This window comes from Microcaecilia unicolor, chromosome 12, assembly GCF_901765095.1.
Source record: "Microcaecilia unicolor chromosome 12, aMicUni1.1, whole genome shotgun sequence".
Lineage (NCBI taxonomy): Eukaryota > Metazoa > Chordata > Amphibia > Gymnophiona > Siphonopidae > Microcaecilia > Microcaecilia unicolor.
This window is the reverse complement of record NC_044042.1, coordinates 76,681,822-76,695,316: the sequence shown is the minus strand read 5'-3', so window position 1 is coordinate 76,695,316 and position 13,495 is coordinate 76,681,822. Positions and strand designations below refer to the sequence as shown.

Genomic DNA, 13,495 nt, shown 5'->3' with positions numbered 1-13,495 from the left:
AATGTGGGCAGTGCAGCAACACCATGTCTGGAGTCAGTACTCATTACTGGTACTTGCAGTGCTTTTGACCCGATTACAATCCTTATTGATGTCATCTGTGTTTGCAGATGAAAAAGAAGGGTGTTTGTGGTTGTGAATAGCAGTATGACAGGTTCTTTTCTCTTTCCATAAACATTAGCAGCAGACACATTGGTTTCTAAGGGTTCAGGCGCTGCACCAGATGCTGAGGATACATCAGCATCAAGAATGGATTGATCACCCTCAACATCAAGCATTGATAGAGCCCAGCAAGATCAGGTGTTGATTGATACCTCATCCCTGATACTCCTCCTCCTCCCTCCCAGAAGAAAAGGAAGGATATGCCCCCCTTTTTTTATTGATGCAGAGGGTAGAAGCCAAGAAGCAATGTGCATCTGTTGCTTAGTTTGCAACAGCAGAGTTCTTTCTCCTGACCTGTTATACTTTCCTCCTGTTGTCTTACCATGCTTGCTCACATTGTGCACCCATTTGAGCTGGGTGCTCAAAAATGCTCCTCCTATCTTTCATGTTCTGGAACGATTGTAGATCTCAATATATGCACTGCATAAGTACAAGTGATATTGATCAAATTGTCCCCCATCAGCTAATCCCACACTTGCTACCTTACGAGAACATGTACACACTTATAGTACAGTGAGTTTGTGTGGCTGTTAGGACCTATTTTGTTTTGAATGCAGCTGCTCTTTGCTTCCCTATGCAACTGTGTAAAATGGCTATGAATTTACTTTAGCAACTATCTTTAATTTTACTACTGCATTTTTCCCAGGGGCTCATAATACAATTATATAATATCTTATTTTTCTAAAGAAAATATCCTATAAATGTGTTGGTGATTATTATAATTGTTATTACTAGCAGTGCCCAGCGCCTTTATGTGCTTGCTTTGCAGGGACATGAGTATGGGAGGAGTAAACTCATGAGCGTCACCATTCTGTGTGGTGGTGGTAGTATTATAATGTACATAGTAAAACAGCAGGACAGAACAGTCAGATAATAGAAATAGGATACAGTGTCATGAGAATAAAAATAAAACACCGCAAGCAGCATCATGAATGAATTTTCACATAACAGAGACATGGTTCTCAGAAGTTTTTCTAGGTCTCCTTCTAAACTTATTTGATAGAATTCTTCATTATAGTTAATATTCTGTAGATGCATACCAGATGTTTTATCTAAAAGAATAAAAAATGTATTGTGTGTTTCTTTTGTGCAGATGGTGGGAATGAAGAGGCATCAGACAGGAGACAGTCAAGTGTAGACTCTCGTCAGGGCTGCTTGGCCCAAGGTAAAAAAAAAAAAAAAGTTCTACCTTCAGCAATGATAGCAAAGCTATAGGAATTTGAATGATATACACCTAAAAATTAGGAGATATGGAGGGGCATTTTCGAAAGAAACGTCTAAGTTGGGATTTGGATGTCTTTGTAAAATGTCCAAATCTGGAGGCGGGGAAAAGCATATTTTCGAAAAAAAGATGGACACCCATCTTTGGTTTCGAAAATACCATGGACATCCTGGACGTCTTTGACTTTCGGCGATTTTTGAAACCAAAGACGCCCATCTCTAAAACGTCCAAATACAAGCCATTTGGACGTGGGAGGAGCCAGCATTTCTAGTGCACTGGTCCCCGACACCAACCGGGCACCCTAGGAGGCACTACAGTGGACTTCATAAAATGCTCCCAGATACCTATCTCCCTTATTTTGTATGCTGAGCCCCCCCAAAACCCACCACCCCCAACTGTACACCACAACCATAGCCCTTACGGGTGAAGGGGGCACGTATATGTGGGTACAGTGGGTTTTGGAGGGCTCACTTTTTCCTCCACAAATGTAACAGGTGGGGGGGGTATGGGCCTGGGTCCACCTGTCTGAAGTGCACTGCACCCACTAAAACTGCTCCAGGGACCTGCATGTGCTGTCATTGACCTGAGTATGACATCTGAGGCTGGCACGTAATATTTTTAATGATGTTTTCTGAGGGTGGGAGGGGCTTAGTGACCACTGGGGTAGTAACGAGAGGTCATCCCCGATTCCCTCCAGTGGTCATCTGGTCATTCCGGGCACCTTTTTGTGCCTTATTTGTAATAAAAACATGTTTGGGTGAAAACGTCCAAGTAATAGTCATGGGCGTCTCTGCTTTTTTGATAATGGGTCAAAGACGTCCAAGTCTTAGGAACGCCCAAGTCCCACCTTCACCACGCTTCTGATACGCCCCCTTGGAATTTGGATGTCCTTGCGACGGACTTCAGTTAGAGACATCCAAAATCGGGTTTCGATTATACCGATTTGGACGTCTCTGAGAGATGGACGTCCAAGTGCCGACTTATGTCTGAAGATGGATGTCCATCTCTTTCGAAAATGAGCCTGATGATGTATTCTGTTTCCTGTTGAGGAAAAGTAGCAAAACTGCTGAAGAAGACTGTATAGGATTGTAGTTTGTCTGTAGAGCATAAATGCTTATTTGGTCATTCTGGGCTAAGTAACAGACAAAAGAGGGCGAAACTCGCTTCAAGACTGTACAATACAACAATACTATAAAAACAAGTCTGTTCACACAAAATATTGTGCAGGGAAAAAAATGAGAGAGAACAGGGGAAAGACCTCAGAAAAGGTAACACACAGCATGACTGCTGTAATTGTTTCAACAAGGAAAGTCACCATACCTTCTTCAACAAAGTTGTAGAGTCTCAAAAAGAAAGAAAGACCACAGACCGTATAAGTCTGCCCAGCACTATCCCCGCCGCCCAACCACCAGCCCCGGCACAGACCGTATAAGTCTGCCCAGCACTAGTCCCGCCTCCCAACCACCAGCCCCAGCACAGACCGTATAAGTCTGCCCAGCACTAATCCCGCCTCCCAACCACCAGCCCTAGCACAGACCGTATAAGTCTGCCCAGGGCTAGTGCTGGGCAGACTTATACGGTCTGTGCCAGAGCTGGTGGTGGGAGGCGGGACTGGTAGTTGGGAGGCGAGGATAGTGCTGGGCAGATACAGTCTGTGCCAGAGCTGGTGGTGGGAGGAGGGGTTGGTGGTTGGGAGGTGGGGATAGGGCTGGTCAGACTTATACGGTCTATGCCCTGAAGAGGACAGTACAAATAAAAAAGTAGCACATATGAATTTATCTTCTTGGGCAGACTGGATGGACCGTGCAGGTCTTTTTCTGCCGTCATCTACTACTTAGCTGGTTGCAGCGTCTTGGACAGGCATCCACACCCGACGGACCCGTTTCACCGAGGGGCTTCTTCAGGGGATAAGGATGCCGACTCCAGGGCTGCAAATAGTTTTGATTTTTAAGATAACCAAACCTGACCAGTTCTTATTTAAATAAGTCCTATGCAAATAAAGTTTGTGTGTTGTTTTATAAGCAATTTGAGCAGGGCTGGTGCCCATCTAGGGGAGCAGAATTCAGGGGATGATGGCACACTGGCAGTGCAAAAAACAGGAAACAAAGCAGCATGTGCAGTGCCAGGCCCACTACTCTAGTGTGCACACAAGGATTGTTGCATCCTACCCTCTCAGGAAGTTTATATTGGAGAGAATGGGATGCAGCAAGTCTTGAATGTATGCCTTTGCTCAGGGGCCCAGTGCCACACACCCGAACAGGTGTAGTGTGCTGGCAGCAATACTGAATGATAGGAAGATGCAGTGCAGGCCCAGCAAGGAGAAGGGAAGAGAGAAATGCACGACACGGTGAGGTTGGGCAAATGGGGCAGCTGCCCTGGATCCCGTGGCTAAAGGAGACCCTCATGTTCCAGCTTTGCTCCCGCTCAGCAATTTACCTTTAACGTGTCTTTATTTACATGAGTCACAGTCAGCAGTAGTGATTCTGATATACTGCCTGCTGGCTGACCTCAAAGCTTTCTCTCTGAGGTGTTCCACCCAGTCTAAAACAGAAAGTTGGAAGGGGACAGGATATGGCAGATGGAAAGCTCTAAGGTTTCCTCATAGGGAAGTCGTCCCAGCCCCTTTATCATTTTCGTCGCCCTTCTCTGTACCTTTTCTAAATCCACGATATCTTTTTTAGATGCGGTGATCAGAATTGCACACAGTATTCGAAGTGTGGTCGCACCATGGAATGATGCAAAGGCATTAACATTCTCATTTTTGTTTTCCATTTCTTTCCTAATAATTCCTAGCATTCTATTTGCTTTCTTAGCCGCCGCTGCACACCGAGCAGAGGGTTTCAACGTATCATCAACAATGACATTTAGATCCCTTTCCTGGGTTGTGATTCCTAATGTGGTACCTTGTAGTTGGTGCTAACTTTTTAAAAAGAGAGAGCAGCTTTTAAACTAAAGTGGGAGGGAAAAGCCAACAGTCACCCAGGAGCTCATGGTTTGTTGTGGAGTATCCTTCAAGTATACTATTGAAACAGGACATTTAGGGCATCCCAATAGAGAGATTTCAACAATGATGAAAGAAAGCCAGGAGTGTTTAAGGAGTGAGCAGGATAAAGGATACACATTATCCCCATCAACTTGCAAGCAGCTTATAGATGCAAGGAAAAAGCACAATTTGAAGTATCTCTATACAAATGCTAGAAGCCTAAAAAATAAGATGGGAGAGTTATCCTATATAATAATTCTCACCTCCAACAGGATGTGCTTGGGACCGTGCCTGCCGGAAGTGGTCTGCTAGGCAGGCATGCTCTGACCTCAGTGACATCAGTGACAGACAATTTGGCAAAGCAAAACAATCTGAGTGCTGGCCATTAGGACACAGGGTTGATAGGAGAGTTTTAAAAGACTGAAGGAACCGAAAGTGTTAAATGGGGGGAGGGGGGGAGTTCTGAACCACTGAAAGACATGAACATTTGGGAACAATCTGAATGCTGGCCATTAGCACACAGGGTACATAGGAGAGTTTTAAAAGACTGAAGGAACCAAAAGTGTTCGGGGGGGGGGGGGGGGGGGGGGGAAGTTCTGAATGAATGAAAGAAATGAAAATTTACGAGAGGAACACAATCTGAATGCCGGGCATTTGTACACAGGGTAGATAGGACACTTTTTTTTTTTTTAAATGAAGTATGTGAAAGTATTACATCTTGGGGGAGGGGTGAGGAGAAAAGCGGTGGGGTATCCGGATACTGGGCGTTAGGGCCACGGGGGTACATAGACTTTTGAAAGCCTTAAGGAACCCAAAGTGTGGGAAGGAGGAGGAAAAGGAGGGGAGGGAACAGGGTGAGGGGCATTAGGAACAGGGGAGGGGGCCCTGTCACACACTCTCATTCTCACATACACACACTGTCACACAGACAGTCTCACTCTGTCACACACCCGCACATTCGCTCTGGCTCTCTCTCTCAAACATACACACTCCCAGGAAAACCTTGCTAGTGCCCGTTTCATTCTTTCCAGAAACGGGCCTTTTTTACTAGTAATATATAATGATGAGGCAGATATAATAGGTATCTCAGAGACCTGGTGGAAGGAAGACAATCAATGGGACACTTTTAACAGGGTACAAATTATATCACAATGATAGAGTGAATCAAATTAGAGGGCGGGTTGTGCTATATGTTAAGGAAGGAATTGAGTCAAAATAACATTCTAAATGAAATAGATAACAGCATGGAATCATTATGAATAGAAATTCCATGTGTGAAGGGACGGAGTGTTCTTGTAGGGCTGTACTACCATTCGCCAGGACAGAACTAACAGACAGATGAAGAAATATTTACAGAATTAGGAAAGTTGACAAATTGGCAACAGTATAATAATAGGTGATTCCAATTACCCCAATATTGACTGGATAAATGTTACATCAGGGAATGCTAGAGAGGTAAAATTCTTAGACTTTATAAATAATTGCTTCTTGGAGCAACTGGTCCAAGAACCAACAAGATGGGGAGCCATTTTATATCTAGTCCTTAGTGGAATGCAGGGCCATAGTACAAGATGTAATGGCATTGGATCTGCTGGGAAGCAGTGATCATAACATGATCAAGTTTCAACTAATATCTGGAGTGAAGCCACAAAGGAAATGTACTGTAGCAGTATTTAATTTTCGAAAGAATGACTATGATAAAATGAGGAAAACAGTTTAAAAAGAAGCTAAAAGGATGGGCTGCAAAGGTATGCTGCACGCATATACATGACTTCCCTGTGGAATGCCTTACTATTATATATTTACATCTGGAACCATTGTTTGGTCAAGACACATCTAAAAATAAAAATATATTGCCATTAGAAGTAGAATGACCTGGGACTGGAATGGAGACAGAAATCTAACCCGTCCCGACGGGAATCCAACCCATCCCCGCTTCAAGTAATCTCCTCTATCTCAGCACCTGGTCTGCCCGGCCCTTGCCATGCTGCAGTTACCTTGACCCCCCCCCCCCCCAAGAAAGCAAGATTCTGTAAGCAGTAAAATACTAGTTAAAATAACTTAAGACTGGGAACCAAGTGGTGGAACTCAATACCCAAGATCACAAGAAGCATTTCAAATTACCTCCGGTTCAGAAAAGAACTAAAAACCTACTTTTTCAGGAAATTCTATGGCTAACCATGCACAATTTGTTCTACACCACCTTGCAATTAGAACACACCAATGTAACACCATATAACTGAAAGTTGCAAGTCACATACTTCACTGTAACTTCAACAGTCGTAAATTGTAAGCCACTTTGAACCAAAACTTGCTTTTGGATAATAGTGTGATAAAAGAATGAATGAATAAATAAATATGGAATAAATCATTTTCCTCTGTACTATGCTAAATACAAATTTAAATAAGATGCACATATCCAAAAAGCAAACATCCTCGAGCAGCATGTCCCCCTTTCCTTTCCCTCCCATCCTCGAGCAGCATGTCCCCCTTTCCTTTCCCTCCCATCCTCGAGCAGCATGTCCCCCTTTCCTTTCCCTCCCGTCCTCGAGCAGCATGTCCCCCTTTCCTTTCCCTCCCGTCCTCGAGCAGCATGTCCCCCTTTCCTTTCCCTCCCATCCTCGAGCAGCATGTCCCCCTTTCCTTTCCCTCCCATCCTCGAGCAGCATGTCCCCCTTTCCTTTCCCTCCCATCCTCGAGCAGCATGTCCCCCTTTCCTTTCCCTCCCATCCTCGAGCAGCATGTCCCCCTTTCTTTTCCCTCCCATCCTCGAGCAGCATGTCCCCCTTTCCTTTCCCTCCCATCCTTGAGCATGTCCCCCTTTCTTTTCCCTCCCATCCTCGAGCAGCATGTCCCCCTTTCATTTCCCTCCCATCCATGAGCAGAATGTTACCCTCTCCTCTTCATCCCCTTCTATCCCATGTGCTCTATTTTCCCTTTTCCCGTCCCCACTTCTCCATGTTATTTAATTTATTTTTTATTTATTAAGATTTATTTACCGCCTTTTTGAAGGAATTCACAGTAAGAATAGATCAAACATGAGCAGTAGGCAATTAGAGCAGTAAAAATATTCGAACAACAGTACAAAGTATGGCATGGTATACTACTTGCAATGACAACACAATATGCACTAGAACATTATAATTGGTAGTGAGGGGTAAGGCAAAGTTGTAACATATAGATGAGTAAGAAAGTAGGAAGAATTAGAAAGTAAGGTGATTGATTTGAAGAAAGTTGCACGTGAGGTCAGAGAGATGGATAAACATGTCCCGCTGCAGTATGTGCAGCCCAAGTCAATCCTTGTGTGAGTGAGACTAAATAAATAAATAAATCCTAATAAATAAAATGTTTGTCCCCCTTACCAATCTTTTTCCCTCTTCCCTTCACCCATTCTCCCTCCACCCTTTTTACCAAGGAGGTTAGATAAAACAGGAGATGGAGTGAGCCTTACTTATTTTTTTTCCACTCTTTTTTCCATTTCCACTCCGTTTTCCAGTGCATGCTCATTCTTATTTTGCTATAGCAGAAACTGTTGGAAAGTGAGTTACAAGAACTAGATTGAAGTCTTGTGATGACATGGTATTTGGTTGCACTTGTAAAGCAGTTCCTACAGTGGTACAGGGTTTGATTATGTATATTAAATCACTTTCTTTTCTGTTTCAGTAAACATTTAAACTTTAAAAGATGCAGGTAGCACCTTATAGACTAACCAGTTTGAGACATGAGCATCTGATGAAGTGAACTCTGTTCCTTGAAAGCTCACCCCTCAAGAAAGAGGTTAGTCCAGTGCAGGGGCGTAGCCAGCCTTCCGTGGGAGAGGGGTCCGGAGCCCGGGGGGAGGGGGCACATTTTAGCCCTCCCCCCGGCGCCGCCCCCCCACCGCCGACATTGCCGCCCCCCCCCTCCCGCCGCTGCAGCCTACCTTTACTTTTGCTGGCGGGGATCCCACTCCCCGCCAGCCGACGTCTTCTTCTTAGTCGCTTCCTGCTCTTCAATTTGTTTGCTGACGTCCTGCACATTGTACGTGCAGGACGTCAGACTCAGAGAACAGAACTGTTCTCTGAGTCTGATGTCCTGCACGTACAATTACGTGCAGGACGTCAGCAAACAAATTGAAGTGCAGGAAGGACTGAGAAGACGTCGGCTGGCGGGGAGTGGGATCCCCCGCCAGCAAAAGTAAAGGTAGGCGGCGGCGGGGGCGGGTTCGCCGGGAGGGGGGTCCTGGGGTGAATCTGCGGGGGCCCCGGCCCCCTCCGGCCCCACGTAGCTACGCCACTGGTCCAGTGGTTCTTGGGACACACCCAGTCAGTCAAGCTTTCAGGATACTCACGATGAATATGCATGAAATAAGTTTGATAAAATGGAGATAGTGTGTACAAATTTCTCTTGAGTATTCATTATGAGTATCCTGAAAACCTTGACTGGATAGGTGTGTTCTGAGAACCCCCGAGGTTAGTCTTTAAGGTGCCAGCTGCCTCTGTCAATTTTATAAAGATTTAATATTTTCTCACAGTGGCACAACTGTATTATTTAAATTTGAACTGACCTGGATTTCTTTTTTAAATTGTTCATTAGGTGGGGCCTCCACAGAGAGCGATTGTACGTTTGAACCAGATTACAGCATCCCATCATTAAATGTCGCAGAAGGTATGCAGCACATTCGGATTATGGAAGGCATGTCCCGTTCGCTGCCTTCCTCTCCTTTACTCACTCACCAGTCTATCAGTGTACGACTTCAGCCGGTGAAGAAATTGACTGGTAAGAAGTACTTTGGTGTTTTAATTTGGTTATAATAATATGAAAATCAGAATAATTATTTTTAAAGATTCATGTGCCCTATATCTGGCAAAACAAGTATGTCTGTTTCTCAAAGCAATTTTATTTTATTTTGAAACAATGCGTATACTTCTCTATTTTCAAAAATGGTACAAAACACACACTTGTATACAATACAATACTCATTTTTGAAAACGGATGCAGAATATAGAAAGTAATGAGGGTGGTTTGAGCATAAATGAATGCCAAAAACAATGGTGAATTCATTAAACAAGACTCAATAGACTGGAGGTCCAGTTTGTGTACTGAATATCTCCCTGGCTTATTTCTGTATTATTATTATTATTGTACCATTATTATTTGCGTTTTCTAATTACAGTTTTGTCCTCTTGGATTTATTATTTTTGTGGGTGAGCTCAAGTTAGTGTACTGATTGATTTTGTTCCCCCACGATTGAAGGTTGGTTTAGTTTTTTATTTTCAAAAGCATGTGGGGTTTTTTTTCTAGTCAAAAAAATTGCCTGCTGAAAAAGGAGGTGCAAATCTCTGCAGGTATTTTTCCTTTAGATAATTCTCAAAGCAAACGTATGTGCATACTTTCAGTTAGCCATACTGGGGCAGACTGATGATCCATTTAGCCCAGTGTCCTGCTTCCAACAGGGACCAATCCAGGTCACAAGCACCTGGCAGAATCCCAAATTGTATAGTGGCGCAGTCTGTGAGTAAAATTTATCCCTGAAAGACTGACACTATCTGGTGCTTTGCAGAACCTTGCTTTAGAATCAGTGGTCTCAGTAAGCAAAGCCTTTCATTAGTCCAACAACTGAATCTAAAAAAAAAAAAAAAAAACTGGCGAATTTTACTAATCTGTCTGCTGTTTGGATAGAGGCATACAGACTTGTTAAAGCTAATTGCAAAGTTACAGTATGACACACAGCTTGTAATAGTATTATAAGATAGAGATATATGTTCCAAGTGAAAACGTTTATCGTTCTATGAAGTGTCTCTTCTAACAGCACTAATGGGGCAATTGTATACCTGGGCACTACGTTAGGTGCCACGATGGGTAGCACCGAGCGCCAATTCTATAATGACATCTGTTCACACAGGTGCCATTATAGAATAGTGACTGAAGCCCAAAGATATGCACATAATGTTAGGTACACTCAATTCTATAGATCACATGCAGAATGTACAGTATTCTAGGAGTTATGTACGTATGTGGAAGACACAGGGGCGTAGCCAGACCTCGACGGGAGGTGGGGCCAGAGCCCAAGGTGGGGGGGGGGGTCACTGTTTAGCACCTCCCCCCGCCGCCAACTGCCCCCCGCCACTTTGGACCCCCCCCGCCGCTGCAACCGCAGACCACCCCCCCCCCCCCGCATCAGGTACCTTACTTGCTAGCGGGGGTCCCCAATCCCCTCCAGCCGAAGAGTCTTCTTCAGCGCCGGGGATTGTGGACCCCTGCCAGCAAACAAGGTACCTGTTGCGGGGGGCCAAATGTAGAGGGTGCCAGGGTGTAATGTGTGGGGTCCCGTGGCCCCACGTAGCTACGCCCCTGGGAAGACATGCCCGTGTCCTATATTCACCTCCTTGTAGTTTTAAGCTATTGCACTTATGTGCTGTTTTATGTGCTTATGCATGCACGTGCCAGTTATCTCAGCTTTTATGTACATATGGCGTGCATAACTACATGCGCAAGTATAGTTATAGAATTGCCCTTTAGATCTTTTTTTTTTTTTTTTGCAACTTAACAGAGTGTACTTCTCTTGAAAGCAGCAGTATAGCTCTGATATTTTTAGGAGAATATATTTATTTTGTGGCTTTTTGTAAATGATTATACACTGCAACTTTAAATCTACCAGAAATGGTTCATCACCTAAATTCTGTCTGTAGAATGTAATCTGGATGCAGCACAAGCCATTAAAATATCTAGCTGTATGTTTAGCTTTGTCTTCAGGTAACACTTCTCATATTTTCTTGGATCAAGCTCTTAATACTATGGCTTATTGATTCAGGGGGTCTTTCACGAAGCAGAGGTAAATCCAATGTGTGCTTTCCCCTTGCTAATCCGGAAATACCATCAGGCTACCACAGCAGCCTGGCGGTAGTTCCCACCACTTCTGGCGCTACAGAAATATTTTTGTAGCACCGGTGTTTACCGGTGGTAATTGGGCAGTGCCGCTCTGTCCGGTTACTACTAGATTAGCATGGGAGCCCTTACTGCCACCTCAATTCTCTCCCCGAAATGGCCGCGCAGCAAGTGGTTCACTTGCCATACGCCCATTTCTTTAGAAAAAAAGGAAAACAAAGACAGCCTTTTACCCGCTGTGGTAAAAGGGGGCCTCAGCACACATCAAAAACACGTTCTGACACCAGCACAGGCCCCCTTTACCACAGCTTGGTAAAAGAACCCCTTAATAATTTTCAGAATACAGTAGATGAGAATCTGTCATTCTAGTACTGCTTTCTGAACAGGTCTGCCAGAGTCACCATATCCTACTAGTCATGGTTTTCACCTTTTTAATTTGTAAACAGTTAAAATCATGTTTCTTTGTGTAATATTATGTTGTAGGTGTTTGGTTTTGCAGATGTCTTTTGTTTGCTTATATTTTTAGGATTTGTTTAATGCTTTTTATGTTATTTTTATTTATTATACAGTTTATATACTGCACTTATCTGCAGTACTAGGCAGTTCACAAAGTTTACATACATAATCAAATAAACATACATAAGTTAAAAAAATAAAATATTCAGGATAACTCAGTCGGTCATGATCTGTCAAAATTAACACCTGTGTTTTAGACAGATTTAATTTCAGCCTATTGGTTGACATCTTAGTAGGTAAGACAGTTTTAAAAGAATCTAATGAGGTCATCACCTGATCCCTTAATAGGGAAGAAAAACTATATATCTGCATAAAGACTATAAGAAACTCCTAGTCCAGCTAAAAGTTTACAAAGAGAAATCATATAGGTATTGAAAAGTACCCAGAGATGATGATGATCCTTGAGGAACCTCACAATTTATTTTTACCCAATCAGAAACATCACTGGTCATCTCAACTCTAAAAGATTTATTTTCTAAAGATAACATAAACCAATTTAGCACTTTTCCACGTATTCCGAATCCTCGTAATCAATCCAACAACAGCCCATGATGGTTTCAAATGTAGCTGTTATATCGAGCATAACCATCAAGAAAACTGTACCTCTATCAAAACTGCTCTAGTACTGTTAACAATAAAAAAAATGAAATAGATCAACAAATAATCCAAAAGAGTTGCTATTTATTATCAACAATAATTATCTATCTGCTTTGGGGGGGGGGGGGGGTTGTTTTACTTATTGGTAGACCCCTGCCGCTCTTTGTTTATTCTAATATTGTCACAGACTGAAATCAATAGCATTTCTATGGAAACTTTAGGACAGAACCCAAACTGAAAATTGCCTAAGACTTTTATATATTTATATGAGTATTGTAAACTGGGTTGATGCCTATGGCAAGAAGTGGTTTATCAAATAAAATCAGTGTTCAATAGAGACAAGAGTGAATACTGCTGGACCATGTGATGTTTTACTAAAAGCTTTATTGGAGTTCTAAATATGTGCAGTTCTTTTGAATTAATCTTCTACGTGATAATATAAGTTTTGACTTCAAGCAGCAAATAAAATATCAGTGTTTTATCTGATATAACATTTAGAGAGAGTTTATTTTTTAAATTCTATTCCATTGTATTTATTAGATAATCACTTTGTATAAACATTTACATATTTTGTAATACCCAGAAAATTTAAGCAGTTTGAAGTGTACAATAAAATATTAAAAGCCAAACAGAAAATTAATACAATTGTACAAAAAATAACAAAATTCAATAAACCCACATGAAAAAGGAAGACCTAATAATCAAACTACAAAAATATGAAAATAACGACTAATAAAACATACTATTTTACTAAATGGATCACCAGCACACATTAAAAAGAAGTTCCAAGGCATTTTATTTTCTTATATATATTTCAAGACTTGTATATGTATAGTATGACACTTGTACACAGAGAAAATCGTTAGTATGATATACAGAATGTGGTGGAACAGTATAGCTTTACCATGACGAGGAAGATGAAAACAATCAATTTTTTTTTTATTATTATTTTTTTTGTGCTTCAGTTGGACTTTTAATATTCATGCCTATACAAGTCGTTTCACTTGGCAAACAAAGCTAGATAGCATTTTCAGTGGCCTAAATCCTGTCTGGCCCACTTATTCACTGATAAGGGTACTTAATGCTTTTCAGGCTCACTGGTCTAATATGATACTGGCTTGACCTTTCCCGTTTTCCCCTCCTCTTTCATT

The 13,495-nt window shown here is 42.4% G+C and overlaps 1 protein-coding gene across 1 annotated transcript in view; it reads left to right on the top strand.

The window, feature by feature from the left end:
* TANC2 (tetratricopeptide repeat, ankyrin repeat and coiled-coil containing 2) overlaps positions 1-13,495 on the top strand; it is a 931,529-nt gene that overhangs the window by 376,627 nt on the left and 541,407 nt on the right. The window contains exons 5-6 of the mRNA XM_030221414.1: positions 1,253-1,324; positions 8,940-9,122. Coding sequence (XP_030077274.1) covers positions 1,253-1,324; positions 8,940-9,122 — 255 coding nt within the window. The remainder of the gene's footprint in view (positions 1-1,252; positions 1,325-8,939; positions 9,123-13,495) is intronic.